Genomic DNA, 17,963 nt, shown 5'->3' with positions numbered 1-17,963 from the left:
GAGAGAGTTTTGGCACTCTCTTGGGCCAAAGTTGTTCACCTTTGATAAGACCGTCTGAATTCTTAATGTTTTAACTCTACTACCAAAGTGATTATGGTTAAGATTTGGCCTACCATGTATCTAAACTACCAGGAGAGAGAATGTACTGCTGATCAAGTGGCATTTAAGTCTATTGCTTCCTAGAGGAATTCTTCCAAAACAGCTAGAAATTAGTGGCACCCCCACGCCCTTCCCAGTCCCACAGACATTTTTGGTTGATAAGTCCATATCCCAGGTGCTGATTACCCCATCTCTGGGCCCTTAAAATGCACAGGGTTTGAATCTAGGGGGTAGAGACTAAAGGAAGGTCAGACTTCAGCTGACTCTCTCTTACAAGGCATTACCAACAGCCTAGTTTTACAAATTTCTTCAGTGTTTTTCTCCACACACTTTTAGGAACTGATACAGTTCCTGCCAACTACAAATCATTTATCTGCCCCCTTAATGGCAAAATTCCTTTTCTTTATTATGATAAAATTCACATAAAATTTACCATTTTAACCAATTTTAAGTGTACAGTCCTAAAGCATTGAGTATATCCACATTATTGTGCAAACATTGCTATCATTCATCTCCAGAACTTTTTCATCTTCACCAATGAAACTCTGTACCCATTAACACTAACTCTCCATCCCTCCTGTGGAGGTTCAGAGCATACCACCCCAAAATATGCCATTTTAGCATATTGATTATATTGAGTTAAAGGCACTTGAAAAATGGCAAATGGAAGAAGTGCATTCTGACCTTCCTTTTTCTTCCTGAAAGCAGGAGCTAAAACCCTCTGGTGAAACATACCCTCCCTATAACAGGAGGAAGAAACATTCTTACCACCAAAGATTAAGTTGAGGTCAGGAAAAATCTGTACAAACAAATTTTGTTAAACTCTTACCTTCTGAGTCATTTCTCAAGGATTAATTGCTCTAGCCTACCCCTTTGTCTTCTCACATTTTCACAGTTTATTATTTTGTCCGACCTAGCATATAAGCATTCAACTCTGTTCCATTGGGTATTTGTTCTACACTTAAAAATTACTAGATAAAAATGTTTTTCTCCTACTGATCTGTCTTATATCCATCCCGGTAGTAGATCCTGAGAAGGTAGAGGAGACATTATATACCCTATATCACTCACTCCACCCCCAGCCCTGGTAACCACCATTCTACTTTCTGTGTCTACAATTTTGACTACCCTATGAACTTCATATAAGAGGAATCATACAATATTTGTTCATTTGTTACTGTCTTATTTCATTTAGCATAACGTCTTCAAGGTTCAGCCATGTTGCAGCATGTGTCGGAATTTCCTTTTTAAGGAGTAACATTCCATTGTACGTGTATACCACGCTTTGTTTATCCCCTCATCTGTCAATGGACTTGGGTTGCTTCCACCTTTTTGGCAATTATGAATAATACTGCTATGAACATGGGTATATACTACCTGTTCAAGTCCCTGATTTCACTTCTAGAATTGTAATTGCTAGATCATGGTAACTCTATGTTTAATTTTTTGAGGAAATGTCATATAATTTTCTACAGTCACTGCATCATTTTACAGTTACACCAGCAATGCACAATCCAATTTCTCTACATCCTTGCCAATACTTGTTACCTTCTGTTTTTTGTTTTAATAGACATGCTAATGGGTGTGAAGTGGTATACAGTAAAAGTTGTTTTGCTTTGAAAAAGCAAAGTTTTGAAAGTTGTTTATACTTGCTCCCATTCTCTATTCAACCCACTCTATGTGTCCCCACCTCTCCACAGAGAAGCCTCTTTTAAAGTCACCAAAATCTTGATCATACTGAACCAAACAGTCACTATTCAGTCTTCAACTCATACAACTCCCATGCAGCATTTGACATAACTGAACATTCTTGAAACATTTTCTTCATTGGTTTTTTGAACATCACTTTCTCTTGGTTCTCCTCCCTCACTGGATATTCCTTCTCCAACCCTTTGCTGGTTTCTCTTCATCTCTGAGTTAACTTCTCCCTCTCACACCTCCCTTCTTCTCTCTACCTATACTCCCTTTGTAAGCTTACCCATTTGAAAGGCTTTAAAAACTATTTAGACCCTGACAACTCACAAATGTACATATCTACATCTGACCTTGCACCTGACCCCCAAACTTTTATACCCACTTTCTACATAACATCTCTGAAAGGCATCTCAAGGTCAACTTATCCAACATGTCCAAAAATGAACTCCTGGTCTTTCCCACCAAACCTGTTTTTCCCTTAGTTTTTACTTACTTCAATAAATAGCAACTCCATTCTTCTAGCTGTTCAGGTCAAAGGCTCTGGTGTTATCTTTGGATATCTTTATCCTATCTTTTTCTCACATTCTATATCCGTTCCATAACAAACCCAGTCATCTCTACCTTAAACTATATCCAGAATCAACCTTATTGCCCCTCTTTCAGAACTATCACACTAGATGATCTATAATCATCCCTTGCCTAGATTATTACTATAGATAGGCTCTTATCTAATCTTCTGCTTTTCCCCCCAGTTCTTAAAATTGAATCTCAACACACAAGCCTAGTCATTTAATCAGGTCCAGTGACCCCTCTACACTCAGATTCTGCAATGGCTTCCCATGTCACTCAGTATAAAAGCCTGCATAACAGTGGCACCCAAGGTCTTTCATGATCTGACCCTCTCCATCCCCTCTTTTTTTTTTTTTTTTGCTATTTACTTATTTATTCATTTATAGATATTTATTTATTTTGAGAGAGAGAGAGACAGAGAGAGAGAGAGAGATAGGGAGTGAGCAAGGAAAGGGCAGAAAAAGAGGGAGACAGAGAATCCCAAGCAGGCTCCACAGCTATCAGCATGGAGCCTGACAAGGGGCCCGAACCCATGAATCATGAGATCATGACCTGAGCTGAAATCAAGAGTCCGATGCTTAACCGACTGACCTATCCAGGCGCACCTCTCTTATTATTATTTTTTTTAATGTTTATTTATTTTTGAGAGAAAGAGAGAGAGTGAGTGGGGAAGGGTAGAGAGAGAAGGGGACAGAGGATCTGAAGTGGGCTCAGTGCTGACAGCAGCAAGCCTGATGCAGGGCTCGCTCGAACTCAACTCATGAACTCTGAGATCATGACCTGAGCTGAAGTTGGATGTTCAACCAACTGAGACACAAAGATGCCTCTCCCTTTCCTCTTATTCTTATAATCTTATCTCCTACTACTCTCTTCCAATTCATTCTTCTTCAGCCACACTGGCCCCCTTGTTATCCTCAAATAGACCAAGGATGCTTCTCACTGTTATGTACCATACACCCTTACATCCATCTTCTGCTCAAATATTACTATAGAAATGGAGCCATTTTGAACACCCTACACAATATAGCATCACCCTCTTCCCCTTGAACCTGTTTTTTTCTCTAAGGCACATATCACTATTTGATATTCTATACATTTACTTGTTTATTTGGCTTTAATTTGTTTCCTTTTGCTCCAATGAAAGCCATGAAACAGAGGCTTTGTTTTGTTCATTACTGTTTCTCTAGCACATATTTGCTCAACAAATATTAGTATAAAGAGAAAAAAGATAGATTTAGGTCCAGATAGCAATGTTAGTGGGTTAGTGGCTTTGCTCAGATGTGATCCTTCTTTAAGATGGGAGCCATGAGGGGCACCTGGGTGGCTCAGTCGGTTAAGCGTCCGGCTTCGGCTCAGGTCATGATCTCACAGTCCATGAGTTTGAGCCTTGCATCAGGCTCTGTGCTGACAGCTCAGAGCCTGGAGCCTGTTTTGGATTCTGTGTCTCCGGTCTCTCTCTGCCCCTCCCCTGCTCATGCTCTGTCTCTGTCTCAAAAATAAATAAAATCATTAAAAAATTTTTTTAAAAAGATAGGAGCCATGAGTTGGATATAGAACATTTATATCCCAAGCACATATTTTACTGAGCAACATCAAAGGTATCTTCAAGCCTCTGATAGTTGATATAATAAAATCTAGGAGGACAATCAAGCATACATTGCATGGACACTGTGTTACACAGAATACACAGAGAAGACACAGTCCTTCCCTTTCAGGAGCTTAAAATCTATAATCTGGCTACTATCTTTACTCATTTATTCAATCAGCATCTATTGCATAAGAAACCAAAACTGATTTCACTACACTATCAGAGGTATGAACAAAAGTACTTTAAACGAGCTGTCCTTTGAAATGTTCCCTAAACCAGTTGCTCAAAGACTTCTAAGACAGCTAACCAAGTCATTACAATTTCAAAGTGTTTTCTTCCACCAAGTCAGTGTGGTAAAACATTATCAACACTCGATGGAATTTCACTTGCATAAAGTTTTTATTAAATGGTAAACAGCACTGGGACACCTGGGTGGCTCAGTTGGTTAAATGACTGTGGCTCAGGTCATGATTTCAGGGATTGTGAGTTTGGGCCCTGAATTCGGCTCTGTGCTGATGGCTCAGAGCCTGGAGCCTAGAATCTGCTTCAGATTTTGTGTCTCCCTCTCTCTCTGCTCCTCCCCTGCTCACACTCTGTCTCTGTCTCTCTCTCTCTCAAAAACAAATAAAACATTAAAAATTAAAAAAAATTTTAAAAATGGTAAACAGCACTAAAGAGTTACTTGTATTTCTCTTCTAAATAATAATTCCATTCACATAATGTGAAAAATAACAGTACTTTCCCAACTAAGTATTTAAGTAAAGAAAAAGGGAATGTTTTTAAGATGAAAAGGTATTTTAATTTGCATAAGAATTCTAAATGTAGATCTTAAATCTTTGATCTTCAGGCATTAGTTATATTTTCACTGATATTTAAAAGATGGAAGACCCATTTTTGAAAACTTTAAATATACTAACTCATGAAATTTCTATATCTCTTTATAGCTTTAAAGTTGCTTTCATAAACATCATTTTACTAAACTCCAATACAAACTGTATGAGCCATACTGTGTTATCTTCACTTTAAGGTATTTTTTTTTGTCAACATCCTGTAAATATGCATTCATAATTGTCAGATTTACCTATTGCTCAAATGAAATGATAAAAACTACTTATTTCAATAATTACATTAACACCTACCATTTATTAATTGCCTCAGTTTTATTATATGTAAGATAAGGTCAATAATTTTACTTCCTTCAGAGGGTTGTTGAGAAATTGAATGTGCATTTTAAAAATAATACTTACCTGTCTGGTTTATTTTTCAGACAGAAGCTCAAATAATGGACTACCCATTTCAAAACCAGACTTAAAAACCTTAAGGAGATAATCAACAATGAAGGTCTTGGCACCTGGCTCAGTGTTAAAAGTAGCCCCATTTCTCTAGGAACAGCACATATGAAGAAATGACTCACTCATTCAAGAAATATTCATCAGCACAGTTCTAGGCGCTAGAGAGACATGGCAAAGAGAACGGAACTCTACCTCATGGACCTTAATGGGGAAGACAGGAAGGAAAAATGAAAGGAGGAAGAAGGAGGGGAGAGAGAAAGGAAGGCAATGAAAATTACAGATGGTGATAACTGCAATAAGGAAAATAAAACAAGACACTGTAATAGAGTGACGGGGGTGGTGTATGTTTGGCTTCCTTGGATTGGGAGATCAGGGATGGCTTTTCTGAGGTGGCATTTGCAATGAAACTAGAATAATGAGGAGGAAGAGCCAAGCATAAAACAATATGGCAGAAAAACATTCAAAGGAGAGTGTACAGCAGATGCAAAGAACCAAAAGCAGGTGGCCTTGGTTGTTAAAAGAATAGATAGGCCATAATGTCTGGGGAGCAAGTGACAGGCAGTGGCATGCAAGGAAGTCAGAGGGCAGGTAGGAGAGGAAATGACAGAAGGACTTGCAGCTCATGGTAAAAAGTGTGGATTTTACTCCTGGTACAGTGGCAGCAGTAGGATAGCCAGTGGAAGAAACAGGGTGTTTCTAATTGGAATGAACAGAAGCAATGCTTAAGACATGCATCAAATAGGAAAGCTGGGCAGCCAATAAAGCCCTGGAGCCTTATGATAAACAGACCTACTTATTGCCCCTATGACAACCTGAACTCATTTACTGAGTGCCAATTATAAGCCAACTACTGTGAATGTAAAATAACCAAGTTATGTCGAATTGTTTTTCAAACAGAAAGAGTTGGAAATAAAAAGACAATAGACTTCTGAAAAGAGCAGCAACTTGCAGTGGTCTTGAGAAAAGTTATAGCAGGCTCAAAACAACAAACAAACAAACAAACGAACAAACAAACTCTACCACATGAGAGTATACTATGGTTTCTCAACCCTGGCCCTATTGACATTTTGGACCAGATAATTCTCTGTTGTGGAGGGCAGTCCTGTGCATTGTAGGATGTTTAGTGTTGCATCCTTAGTTATGGCAACCACAAATGTCTTCAGATATTGCCAAATGCCCCTTGTGGGGCAAAGTTGCCCCTGCTCAAGAACTCACTGGTATAACTGACAGCTTTTAACCTTATACAACGTTGTGATACATGTTCTAAGATGAGTTGGAATATTTTAATTTCCAAGTTAAAAAACGTAGTAATTAGCGGGTAAAAAACATTGTGAAATGACTAGTTCCATCATCTCATTTATATTTAAGGGCGGACACAAATCTGTATTAAGCCCATTCTGTGTGTTAAGCATTGCTTTTAGGACTGTGAATAGATAAGTGATCAAGTAGATTTAAAAAAATCCTTCCCTATAGACCTGATACTCTCACAAGGGGAGGGAGAGCAAACAAAGAAATAAGAATGACATTTATAATGTTATAGAAAGTGATAAATGCATGAGGAAAGTTAGGAAGAAGAATAGGGAATGTCAAAGTGAGGCCAGGGTAGAAATTTGAAATAGGATAATCAAGAAAAGTCTCATCAAAAAGGTAATATTTAAGTAAAATATGAAAAGGAACAGGAAGAAGGGTCCCTGGGTGGCTCAGTTGGTTAAGCATCTGACTCCTGATACCAGCTTAGGTCACGATCTCATTGTTTGTGAGCCGATGTGGAAGCTCTGTGCTACCAGTAAGGAGCATGATAGGGATTTTCTCTCTCCCTCTCTGTCCGCCCCTCCCCTGCTCTCTCTCTCTCAAAATAAATAAACTTAAAAAAGAAAAAGGAACAGAAAGTAAGCAATGCAGAAACCAAAGGGTGCATCTAGTACAAACCCTGTAAAGCAAAACTGAGGCTGGGTTTGTGTGGAAAGCGGCAAACAGAGTGACTGGTCAGATATGACCAATTATGCTTCAATTAATCACTGATCTAGCTAAAATAAAGTTCTCTGATTGGCTTCATGGTCAGCTTTGAAATAGGAAATTCCTTGATATAGTTTCTTAAGGGATGGGGAACAGGAAGCACTTGTCCTGAGCACCTATAACTCTTTGAAAATGTAAAGTGATCCCAGCAATTGAAAAGTAATTCCAAATATTTTACCTATAAATAGCTCTTGAGGTGTATCTCAAATGGGGGAAATGGCCTTCATGTTCTCTTTTTTCCCATATTTTCCTTTTTGGTTTCATCTAAAATGAAAGAAAACTTTCTGATTAAAAAGCAGAGAAAAATACTGGTCCAAAGCTAATTATTTTTAGAAATGCAAACTACAATTTGATGAGACTGAGGTATATTATTACCTGATCAAAGAAATAGATGGGCCCAATATCCAAAGATTTGGCTTCAGTAAAGTCTTCCATTCTGCCATGAGACCTAAGAAGGAGAAATTAGAACTCTGAAGACAAGTTATCATGTTTATAGGTGATTTTTCAAAGCACTTTACACTTTGAAAGTTTAGATGTTTTATTTTCAATGAAATGTAAAAAAATTTGGGGTGGGAAATGCAACTGTTCTTTTATCTCTATCTTTGCTTCATAGGCTATCAACTTGACATAGATGCAATCAGAAAGATTGCATGCTATGGGCAAACAAAGCAATAGCACATCCCTGCCAAGTATCTTAACCTGGGCACTACTGACATTTTGGGCCATATAATTCTTTGTGGTAAGAAGCTACCTTGAGCATTGTAAGATGTTTAGCAGCATCTCTGGTGTCTACCTACTAGACACCAGTAGCATACCCTCCCAGTTATGGCAACAAAAAGTGTTCCCTGACATTGTCAAATATCTCTTGGGGATCAAAACTGCCCCTGGTTGTGAATGGCTGTGCCAATGCAATGGCCAGGGAAAAAGGTTTGACAGGGAAGGAACTGGTTAAGATAATTAACACTGCTGATGACAGGGCCATTTATAGCAATGCCATTCAAAATATGGTCTCTGGAGGCGGGGCCTCAGGATCACCTGGGACCTTGTTAGAAATGCCAATCCTCACTCAGACCTCATGTATAGTGTATCAGAATCTCCAGAGGTGGCATCTAAGAACTGGTGGTTGAACAAGCCCTCCAGGTTATTCTGAAAAATGCCTAAGTTTGGGAAGCATGGACTAAGAGGACACATTTTACCTAGTAGGCTGTGAAAACCCACTTGTGACTGGGGGTATTGGGGGGGAGTCTGGGGCTGGCTAAACCATAGCTAACTGGCCTAATGGATTTGTAGTAGAAGGATGAAGGAGCACACAGTGGAGGACTGAGTAGCAGCAACAACATCAATGGACTGGGAAATGGGATGGACTGAGGATCATTAGCTATTACTATTATTAATAAAGAAAAATTTCAGAGGCCCAGATTGGATTAGCGCATCCTTTAAGTAGGAGAATGTCTTTAAAATGAAGATTTGAAGGACAGCAAAACTCCTATTTATCTACACATCTCCATCTCATTGTCCTGCCACTGTAGCTGAAGATTCTACTTTAAGTGAATCCAGTATCTCAAAAATCCTTGGTTAAAATGTAAAAATACAGGCATTTATGTTGTAACATGTTATGTACATTCATGAAAAACCTTATGTCTTGCAATATTTTGCACTTAGAAATAATAGGGCTTATGGGAAAAACAGGGTTATGGTGCACCACTTAAAATCCATGCTACTTTGGAACCAGAGCACAAAAAAATCACACGCCAGTAATTGGCACCTGAGGAGAAACTTAAACGACCCTAGCAGGCGCTTGTAGCAGAAGCTGCTTCAGGGATATATTTTTTAAAAAATGTTAAGAGTAGAAATTCAAACTGATGGGTACTGAAATAATGTAGATGAAGTAGAGCTCCTTGCCAGTGGGGTTGCTTTAAGGCATGCACAGAGAGAAGTGAAACCTGCTACAGTGTGAGAGTGCTCATTTTTTATTTTTTATTTTTTTTAAGAGTTGAAAGATTTCTTGCCTGTGTCGCAGCTGAGCTGAAGGCCTTTTCCCACCCTAATAAAGGTTACAATTCTATTACCTCTGCTGTGGCCTCCTTTCACTAGAAAAATCAAGTATGAAAATTTGAGGATGACAAATTCCATGCTAGGCTGAGATCAGTCTCTCATTTAATAATTATTAGTTAATTTGCTTTATAAAAACACAAATTGTGGTCAAGCATGCTACAGTTGACCCTTGAACAGCATGGGTTTGAACTGTATGAGTCTACTTATAATGTAGAGATTTTATAGTACTATAAATGTATTTTCTTCTTTTTCTTAACGTTTATTTATTGATTTTTGAGAGACAGCAAGCTAGCAGGGGAGGGGCAGAGAGAGAGAATCCCAAGCAGGATCCATGCTGCCAGCACAGAGACCAATGTGGGGCTCGAATTCATGAACAGTGAGATCATGACCTGAGCCAAAACCAAGAGTCGGATGCTTAACCAACTCAGCTACCCAGGTGCCCTTATAAATGTATTTTCTCCTTATGATTTTCTTAATAACATTTTCTTTTCTCTAGCTTACTTTATTGTAAGGATATAGTATATAATATATACAACCTACAAAATAAGTATTGATCAATTATTTATGTTATTGATAAGGCTTCAGGTCAATAGTAGGCTATTAGTTAAGCTTTGAGGAGTAAAAAGTTGTAGGTGGATTTTCAGTTGTGTCGGGGGTCAGTGCCCTTACCCCCAGTGTTGTTCAAAGGTCAACTGCAGTTGATCAGTGAATTAGAACTGAGTCTAGAAATAAGCCCTCACATCTATTGTTAATTAATTTTTGGCAAAGGTGCCACAATAATTCAATGAAAGAAAGAATAGTCTTTTCAGCACATGGTAATGAGACAACTGGATATCTACATACAAAAGAATGAAATTAGATCCCTACATCACACCATATACAAAAATCAATTCAAGGGGTGCCTGGGTGGCTCAGTAGATTAAGTACCTGACTCCTAATTTCAGCTCAGGTCATCATCTCACCCCACACTGGCTCTGCTCTGATAGTGTGCAGTCTGCTTGGGATTCTCTCTCTCCCCTCTCTTTGTCCCTCCTATGCCCACATGTGCTCTTTCTCTCTCTCAAAACAAACAAATAAACTCTAAAAAATCAAAATGAATCAGAGAATGGGAAAAATAATTGCAAAGCATACCCTATGTAATAAGAATCTAGTATCTAGAATATATAAGGAACTCTTAAATTCAACAAAAAGACAAAAGATGAATGACTCAATTTAAAAATGGACCAAAGATTTGGAAAAACATTTCTCCAAAGAATATATGCAAATAGCCCATAACACATGAAAAGATGCTCACCATCATTAGTAATTAGCTAAATTACAATCAAAACCACTACATACCTATTGGGATGATTATAATTTAAAAAAAGACAATAATAAGTGTTGACAACATATGGAGAAATTAGAAACCTCATACATAGCTGGTAGGACTGTATAATGCTGCAGTTGCTTTTGAAAAGTCTGGTAGTTCATCAAAATGTTGAACATAGAATTATCCCATATGACTCAGCACTTGTACTCCTAGATATATATCCAAGAGAAATGAAAACATGTATGTCCACACCAAAACTTGTACAGGAATGTTCATAGTAGCATTATTCATAATAGCTAAAAAATAGCAACAACATAAATGTCTATTAATTGATGGATGAAAAATATTCTATAATTAAATAGCAGTAGTAATATATTAAAAACTACAGAATTATATCCTTAAAATGATGAATTTGTGACATGTAAATTACCACTTTTAAAAAAAGAGTACCCAAAAGTCTCTGCCAGTTCCAACTTCTACCCATAACAACCTAAAGATATCAAATTCCAAAGTTCAAGCCCTCAAAAATATCTGAGTGCCTTAAAAAGTACCAACCTTCTGTCTCACCAGTTGCTGCAATTTTCAGACCCAAGGAATATTAGAAATCTGTTGGTTCTGACTCCAAAATAACTTTGTACCAGAGTTCCGTTCAGAACTTCAAGACCAACTGATTCCATTCATGTCTTTTATTTTGGTCATCCTCAGTCACTGGAAATGTAAACTTGGAATTTCTGGATTAAGAGAGCCAGTTAAGCACCAAGTCGTCTACATTCTGGAATTTGTATAAAGTTAGAATGTCTTCATTTATAATTACCAGAAATTTAACAACACAGAAATATGATATCTCAGATGTTTGGAGGTAGAATAAGTAGCCTATGGATTCCAATTCAGTGGCTGAATGACATCACCAAGGATCCAGCATCATCCCATCTTTCTGTTCTGTGTTCTTCAGATTTCATCCCCAAGGATCATTTTCAGCTTTGAAAACACCTAAAAGAAGGGACCATATTTTCTTTTGTGTGTGTGTGTTTTTTTTAACTTAGGAAACGTTTTCCAGATGTTCTCAATGGGTTTTTCTTTTTAAAATTTTTATTTATTTACTATATATTTATATTAAACATTTTTTTGAGAGGCACCCAGGTGGCTCAGTCAGTTAAGTGTCCGACTCATGGTTTCAGCTCAGGTCGTGATCTTGCAGTTCGCGGGTTCAAGCCATGCCTCGGGCTCTGCACTAACAACATATTAGCATTATTCATATGACATATGACATATCATATGACAGAGCCTGCTTGGGATTCTCTCTCCTCTTTTTCTCTCTTTCTCTAATAAGTAAATAAACTTAAAAAATTTTTTTTGAGTATAGCTGACAATGTTACATTATTTCTAGGCGTACAACATAGTGATTCAACATCTTTATACATTATGCTGTGCTCACCACAAGTGTAGCTGCCATCTGTCACCATACAATGCTATTACAATATCATTGACGATATGTATTCCCTATACTGTACCCTTTTATTTTTTTAATTTTTTAAAGATTTTATTTTTATATAATCTCTACTTGCGATTGAGACTTGAACTTACAACCTCAAGATCAAGAATTGCATGCTCCAGTGATCAAGCCAGCCATGTGCCGCTATACCTTTCATTCCCAGGACTGATTCATTTCATAACTGAAAGCCTGTATCTCCCACTCCTCTTCACCCATTCTGGCCATTCCTTCCACCCGCCTTCCCTCTGGTAACCTTCAGTTTGTTCTGTTTATTCATTTGCTTTGTTTTTTAGATTCTACATATGAGTGAAATCATATGGTATTTCTTTTTCTCAGTCTGACTTATTTCGCTTAGTTTAATATCCTCCAGGTCCATCCATGTTGTTGCAAATGGCAAGATCTCATCCTTTTTGTGGCTGCATCACATTCCACTGTATGTGTATGTGTGTGTGTGTGTGTGTGTGTGTGTGTGTGTGTATATACACATATGTCAATAAACATTTAGGTTGCTTACATATCTTGGCTATTTTATTTATTTTTTAACATCACTTTTTTTTAGTTAATTATTTAATTTTAAAATTTACATCCAAGTTAGTTACCATATAGTACAACAAAGATTTCAGGTGTAGATTCTTTAATGCCCCTTACCCATTTAGCCCATCACCCCCTCCCACAACCCCTACAGCAACCCTTTGCTTGTTCAATTGACCAGTGCAATTGCTGGGTCATAGGGTAGTTCTATTTTTAATTTTTTTGAGGAATCCTCATACTATTTTCCAGAGTGGTTGCACCAACTTGCATTCCCACCAGCAATGCAAAAGAGATCCTCTTTCTCCACATCCTCGCCAACATCTGTTGTTGCCTGAGTTGTTAATGTTAGTCATTCTGACAGGTGTGAGGTGGTATCCAATATGGTTTTGATTTGTATTTCCCTAATGGTGAGTGATGTTGAGCATTTTTTCATGTGTTGGTTGGCCATCTGGATGTCTTCTTTGGAGAAGTGTCTATTCTTCACTGGATTATTTGTTTTTTGGGTGTTGAGTTTGATAAATTCTTTATAGATTTTGGATACTAACCCTTTATGTGATATGTCATTTGCAAATATCTTCTCCCATTCCTTTCCATACTGTTTTGCTGATTGTTTCCTTCTCTGTGCAGAAGCTTTTTATTTTGATGAGGTCCCAATAGTTCAGTTTTGCTTTTGTTTCCCTTGCCTTTGGAGATGTGTTGAGTAAGAAGTTGCTGTGGCCGAGATCAACGAGATTTTTACCTTTCTCCTCTAGAATTTTTATGGTTTCCTGTCTTACAAATAGGTCTTTCATCCATTTTGAGTTTATTTTTGTGTAAGGTTTAAGAAAGTGGTCCAGTCTTCCCAGGACAATTTGCTGAAGAGACTGTCTTTATTCCATTGGATGTTCTTTCCTGCTTTGTCAAAGATTAGTTGGCCATACATTTGTGGGTCGATTTCTGGGTTCTCTGTTCTGTTCCATTGATCTGAGTGTCTGTTTTTGTGCCACATATCTTGGCTATTTTAAATACTACTGCAATAAACATAAGGGTGTATACATCTTTTTGAACTGGTATTTTCATTTTCTTTGGGTAAATACCCAGTAGGGGAATTACTGGATCATATGGTATTTCTATTTTTAATTTTTTGGGGATCCTCCATACTGTTTCCCACAGTGGTTGTATCAGTTTACATTCCCACCAACAGTGCAGGAGAGTTCCTGTTTCTCCACATCCTTGCCAACACTTGTTTTTTATTGTGTTCTTTATTCTAGCAATTCTGATAGGTGTAAGGTAGTATTTCATTGCGGTTTTGATTTGCATTTTCTTGATATTAGTGATGTTGAGCATCTTTTCATGTGTCTGTTGACCACCTGTGTATCTGCTTTGGGAAAATATCTATTCAGATCCTCTATTTCTTAATCGGATTGTTTGTTTTTTTGGTGTTGAGTTGTATAGTTCTTTATATATTTTGGATATTAGTCCCTTATTTAATATATCATTTACAAATATCTTCTACCATTCAATGGTTTTTCTTCATGTCTCATTGACCAAAATTGTGACACATGTCCTTCCTAAACAAGTCACAGGAAGGATCAGAATTGTGTATTAGCTTAGCCCAATCAGGGTGTACCCTGGAGGATACATTCATCTGGTCAGGCACATGGTTAGGCAAAGACAACTGACCAAAAGCAGGGTTATGTTAGCAAGGAAAAAACGAAAATGAATTCTGGGTAGACTTCCAACAGTGTCCATTACAGGCATCCAATGTCTATGGTTAGTTTTTTCATCCATTCACATTAAAGCAAAACTTCCCAGTTGGCAAAGCTCTGCCCATGGACATAGATGTCACAGTTCTCCCACTGCATTATTGTAAAATACGAACACGTAAGCAACACCCATCAGACATGTAAGGAAAATGTCCAACATGAAAATGAAAGATCATAATAAAGAATTCTACTTTCAATCATGATAAAGCAACTGATACTGGATATAAGCCTTTCCACCAAAAACAACCATCAAACTAGGCAAAATAAATGTTTTTAGACATTGATCAATAGGAAACTCAGAACTATTATCCCTACAAAAGAGAAACAAATGAACAAGCTTCAGGATTGCAGTGGCTTTTGTCTGGGGGCACCTTCCACTGGAAAGGCCAAATAAAGCATGGTGGTGTATCTGAGCTGATGAGATGGAGACCAGATATCATTGAGAAGGAAGTTGCACAGAGAAGTCTGCACAGGAAAAGACTCTGCAAGACTAGGCAAAGGGCAACTATTAGGAAGAGAACAACTATGGAGAAACTATGGGTTGAACAATGATCAGAAGTTGAACAGGAATGGGAGATGTTGGTGTTCCAACCAACCACAGTGGAAAAGTCTATTTAACTATCCGAGAAATTTAGTAGAAATCCCAGAAAGCCTAGGTTTTATGAATGGGGTTAAACTAGCACTATAGTAGCATACTTCATGAGAAATATAATGACATAAACGTTAAACTTTTTCTAGTAACCTCTTGGAAAAAAAGTAAACAAAATTAATGTAAATAAAATATTTTACCCAATATGTCCAAAAATGATCATTTCAACACAGAAAATTATTAATGAGATAGTTTACAATCTTTTTCATACTAAGTCTTTGAAATTCAGTATTCATTTTACACTTACAGCACACTTAAATTTTGACTAGTCACATTTCAATTATTTAATAGCCCTATGTGGTTAGTGGATTTCATATTGAACACTGGTGTCCTAGAGTAAGGGGTACTCTAGCTCTAAAAACAAAACTTAAAAACAAACCTTGAAAGTATCACACTGAGATGCAAGTAAATTAACTATTTTAGCAATATTCAATATTCCATCAGGAAAGAATAAAAGTCTTTCAGAGTAGTGTCTGTAGTTTCTAGCCTAAGATAGCAAATTACAAGACATGAGAATTGGAATATGTGACTCTCGAACAGGAGAAAAAATTGTAAACTCAGAAATGAAAGAGATGACGAAAATAGGGGATAAGGACTTAAAAGTAGCTATTATGTGTTTAAATATTTAAAGGAAAACATAAATGTAGTAAAACAACAAATAGAAAATCTCAATAGAGAAATGGAAACTATAAATTTTTTTTTTCAACGTTTATTTATTTTTGGGACAGAGAGAGACAGAGCATGAACGGGGGAGGGGCAGAGAGAGAGGGAGACACAGAATCGGAAACAGGCTGAAATGGAAACTATAAAAAAAGAACAAAATGGAAATTCTAGAACTGAAGAAAATAGTATCTGAAATGAAAAGGTAACCAGATAAGCTTCATCGGAATTAGACACTATAAAAGTGACCTTGAAGGCAAAGCAATGAAACCATCCAAACTGAAGCAAAAGAGAAAAAAAAAAATCAAAATCAACCAAATAAGACAATTTCAAGTTGTCTGATTCTGTGTCTGGTGAGGTCCAGCTTCCTGGTTTATAGACAGCTGTGTCCTCACAGTGGAAGGGGCAAGGGACCTCTTTGGAGCCTCTTTTATAAGAATACTAATCCTACTCATGAGGGATCATTACAACCTCATTCACAATATATTCCTAGTTCAACTCAGCCCACCTTGATCTTCAACACTAAAATAACCCTCAGTTCTTTTACAAGTAGTAGGGAACCATGATCAGGAGAGATGGGAAGAGGGAGTCTATGAATGGTACTGTCATTTGTCCTCCAGTATTTCATGTAGTTTTTATCTTTCGTTTATGAACTCTTAATATTGATTCCTATGTATCCCTAATAAACACTTGAAACTTCCATGTAGGTAATGATACTCCTGACATTTTGGCCATAGGAATATTTCTTGGAACCATATATGTCTTTCCCAAAGTTCAGCCTAAATACATGGATGCTACATAGAGATTATGGGGAAGGTAAAGTTCTATTATTAAGTATCTATTCTCCAGTTACAAAAAGAGATAATAATATGTTTGAAGACAAATGGTAACCTAGGATGTTGTTGGACAGAACTAAAATAGGAAAGGAATTATACCAGAGTACGTGGCAACAGAGCCACATGTAATTTCAAGAAACACTCTCTTCTAGAACAAAAGAGGAGAACACTGCAAGAGTCACTAATAAAGTAAGTTTGGGATAAAGGATCCTTTGCTCTTTGAGCTGGCGTTCAGGATAGTGCATCCCAATCTCTTGTGAGGATCCCTCTTTTGGTGCTAACAAAATTGCTGTCACTAAAGTTACCAGTAGCCTCCTGATAGCTAAAATCAATGCTCTAGTTTGAGACTTCATACTACTTAATCTTTCTTCAGCAGTTGATATAGTTGACCAAACTTTTATTCTGTAAACCCTTTTTTTCTCCTTATTTCTATGTGATTATTCTCTAAAGCATTTTCTCCTTCTTGTCCTATTATTTCTTTGTACTTTTTTTAACAGAATTTTCCACTCTTGTTTGTTGTAAACAAAATCCTCAAACATTAGTGTCCTTCTGGGTTGTTGTTTTGGGTCCTGTTCTCTCCTCCCTGAATTACCTCCTTCATAGCCTTCTACCCAAGTCCTAATAACTCACATGTCTATATCTCCAGACCCATATTTCTAACTGACTACTAGATATCTTTGTCTGGATGCTCTGCAGGCATCTCAAACTTAAAATGCCCAATGCTTATCTTCTCCTCCAACTCCTACAAAACCTCCTCCTCCTCCTTTATTCCCTATCTCAGAGAGTGGTACCACTATCCACCCAGGAACCCAAGCCAGAAACCTGGGTGTGATCCTCAATTTCTACCTCTCCACATTTAATGGACCATTAAGTTCTTTTAAATCTATGTTCAAAATGTTTCTGCAATCCAACCTCTCCTCTCTGGCCCCCCAACAGCCTTCTGTAAGTTCTTATCAATACTGTTATCAACAGTAACATCTTAGCAAGTCTCCTCTACTACAAGGCTCTGTCATTTCCAATGTTTTCTTTAGAATAGAGGCCATTAGACTTAGAGATCTCACTGTTCAGAAAAGTCTAAAAAATGGTTTTGAGAACTGACATAGTATGGTTTTCTTTTTTTAAAAATTTTGTCAGGGCACAAAACCCAACATCATCTACTCTCACTACCATTTCATAGTAATTTAAAAGACTATTCAACTTCAAAAAATAGAAAGTACCATACCCTCGTTGAAAACAGTTCTTTAAATATATTTGCCTTTTTATTTTATTTTTTAAGTTTATTTATTTTGAGAGAGAGTGAGAAAGAGCAAGTGTGTGAGCCAGGGAGGGCCAGAGAGAGAGGGAAGAAAGAGAATGCCAACCAGGCTCTGTGCTGTGAGTGCACAGCCTGACGGGCTTGATCTCACAAACCATGAGATCGTGACCT

General features: G+C 37.4%; 1 protein-coding gene across 2 annotated transcripts in view; it reads right to left on the bottom strand.

Moving 5' to 3' along the window:
* The window catches only part of LOC121040591 (uncharacterized protein C3orf20 homolog), a 130,874-nt gene that overhangs the window by 109,619 nt on the left and 3,292 nt on the right, over nucleotides 1–17,963 (bottom strand). The window contains exons 3-4 of one of the 2 annotated variants that reach the window (XM_040491187.1): nucleotides 7,636–7,708; nucleotides 7,439–7,524 (exon numbers count right to left, since the gene is read on the bottom strand). In XM_040491187.1, coding sequence (XP_040347121.1) covers nucleotides 7,439–7,524; nucleotides 7,636–7,695 — 146 coding nt within the window. In that variant the 5' untranslated portion in view covers nucleotides 7,696–7,708. Of the gene's footprint in view, nucleotides 1–7,438; nucleotides 7,525–7,635; nucleotides 7,709–17,963 lie in introns of those variants that run through there. The other variant, XM_040491188.1, reaches the window with a different exon arrangement.

Source organism: Herpailurus yagouaroundi, unplaced genomic scaffold, assembly GCF_014898765.1.
Source record: "Herpailurus yagouaroundi ecotype Mexico unplaced genomic scaffold, PumYag 182, whole genome shotgun sequence".
In the NCBI taxonomy this organism is placed as follows: Eukaryota; Metazoa; Chordata; class Mammalia; order Carnivora; family Felidae; genus Herpailurus; species Herpailurus yagouaroundi.
The sequence above is the reverse complement of the archived record's forward strand: the minus strand, read 5'-3'. Positions and strand labels throughout refer to the sequence as shown.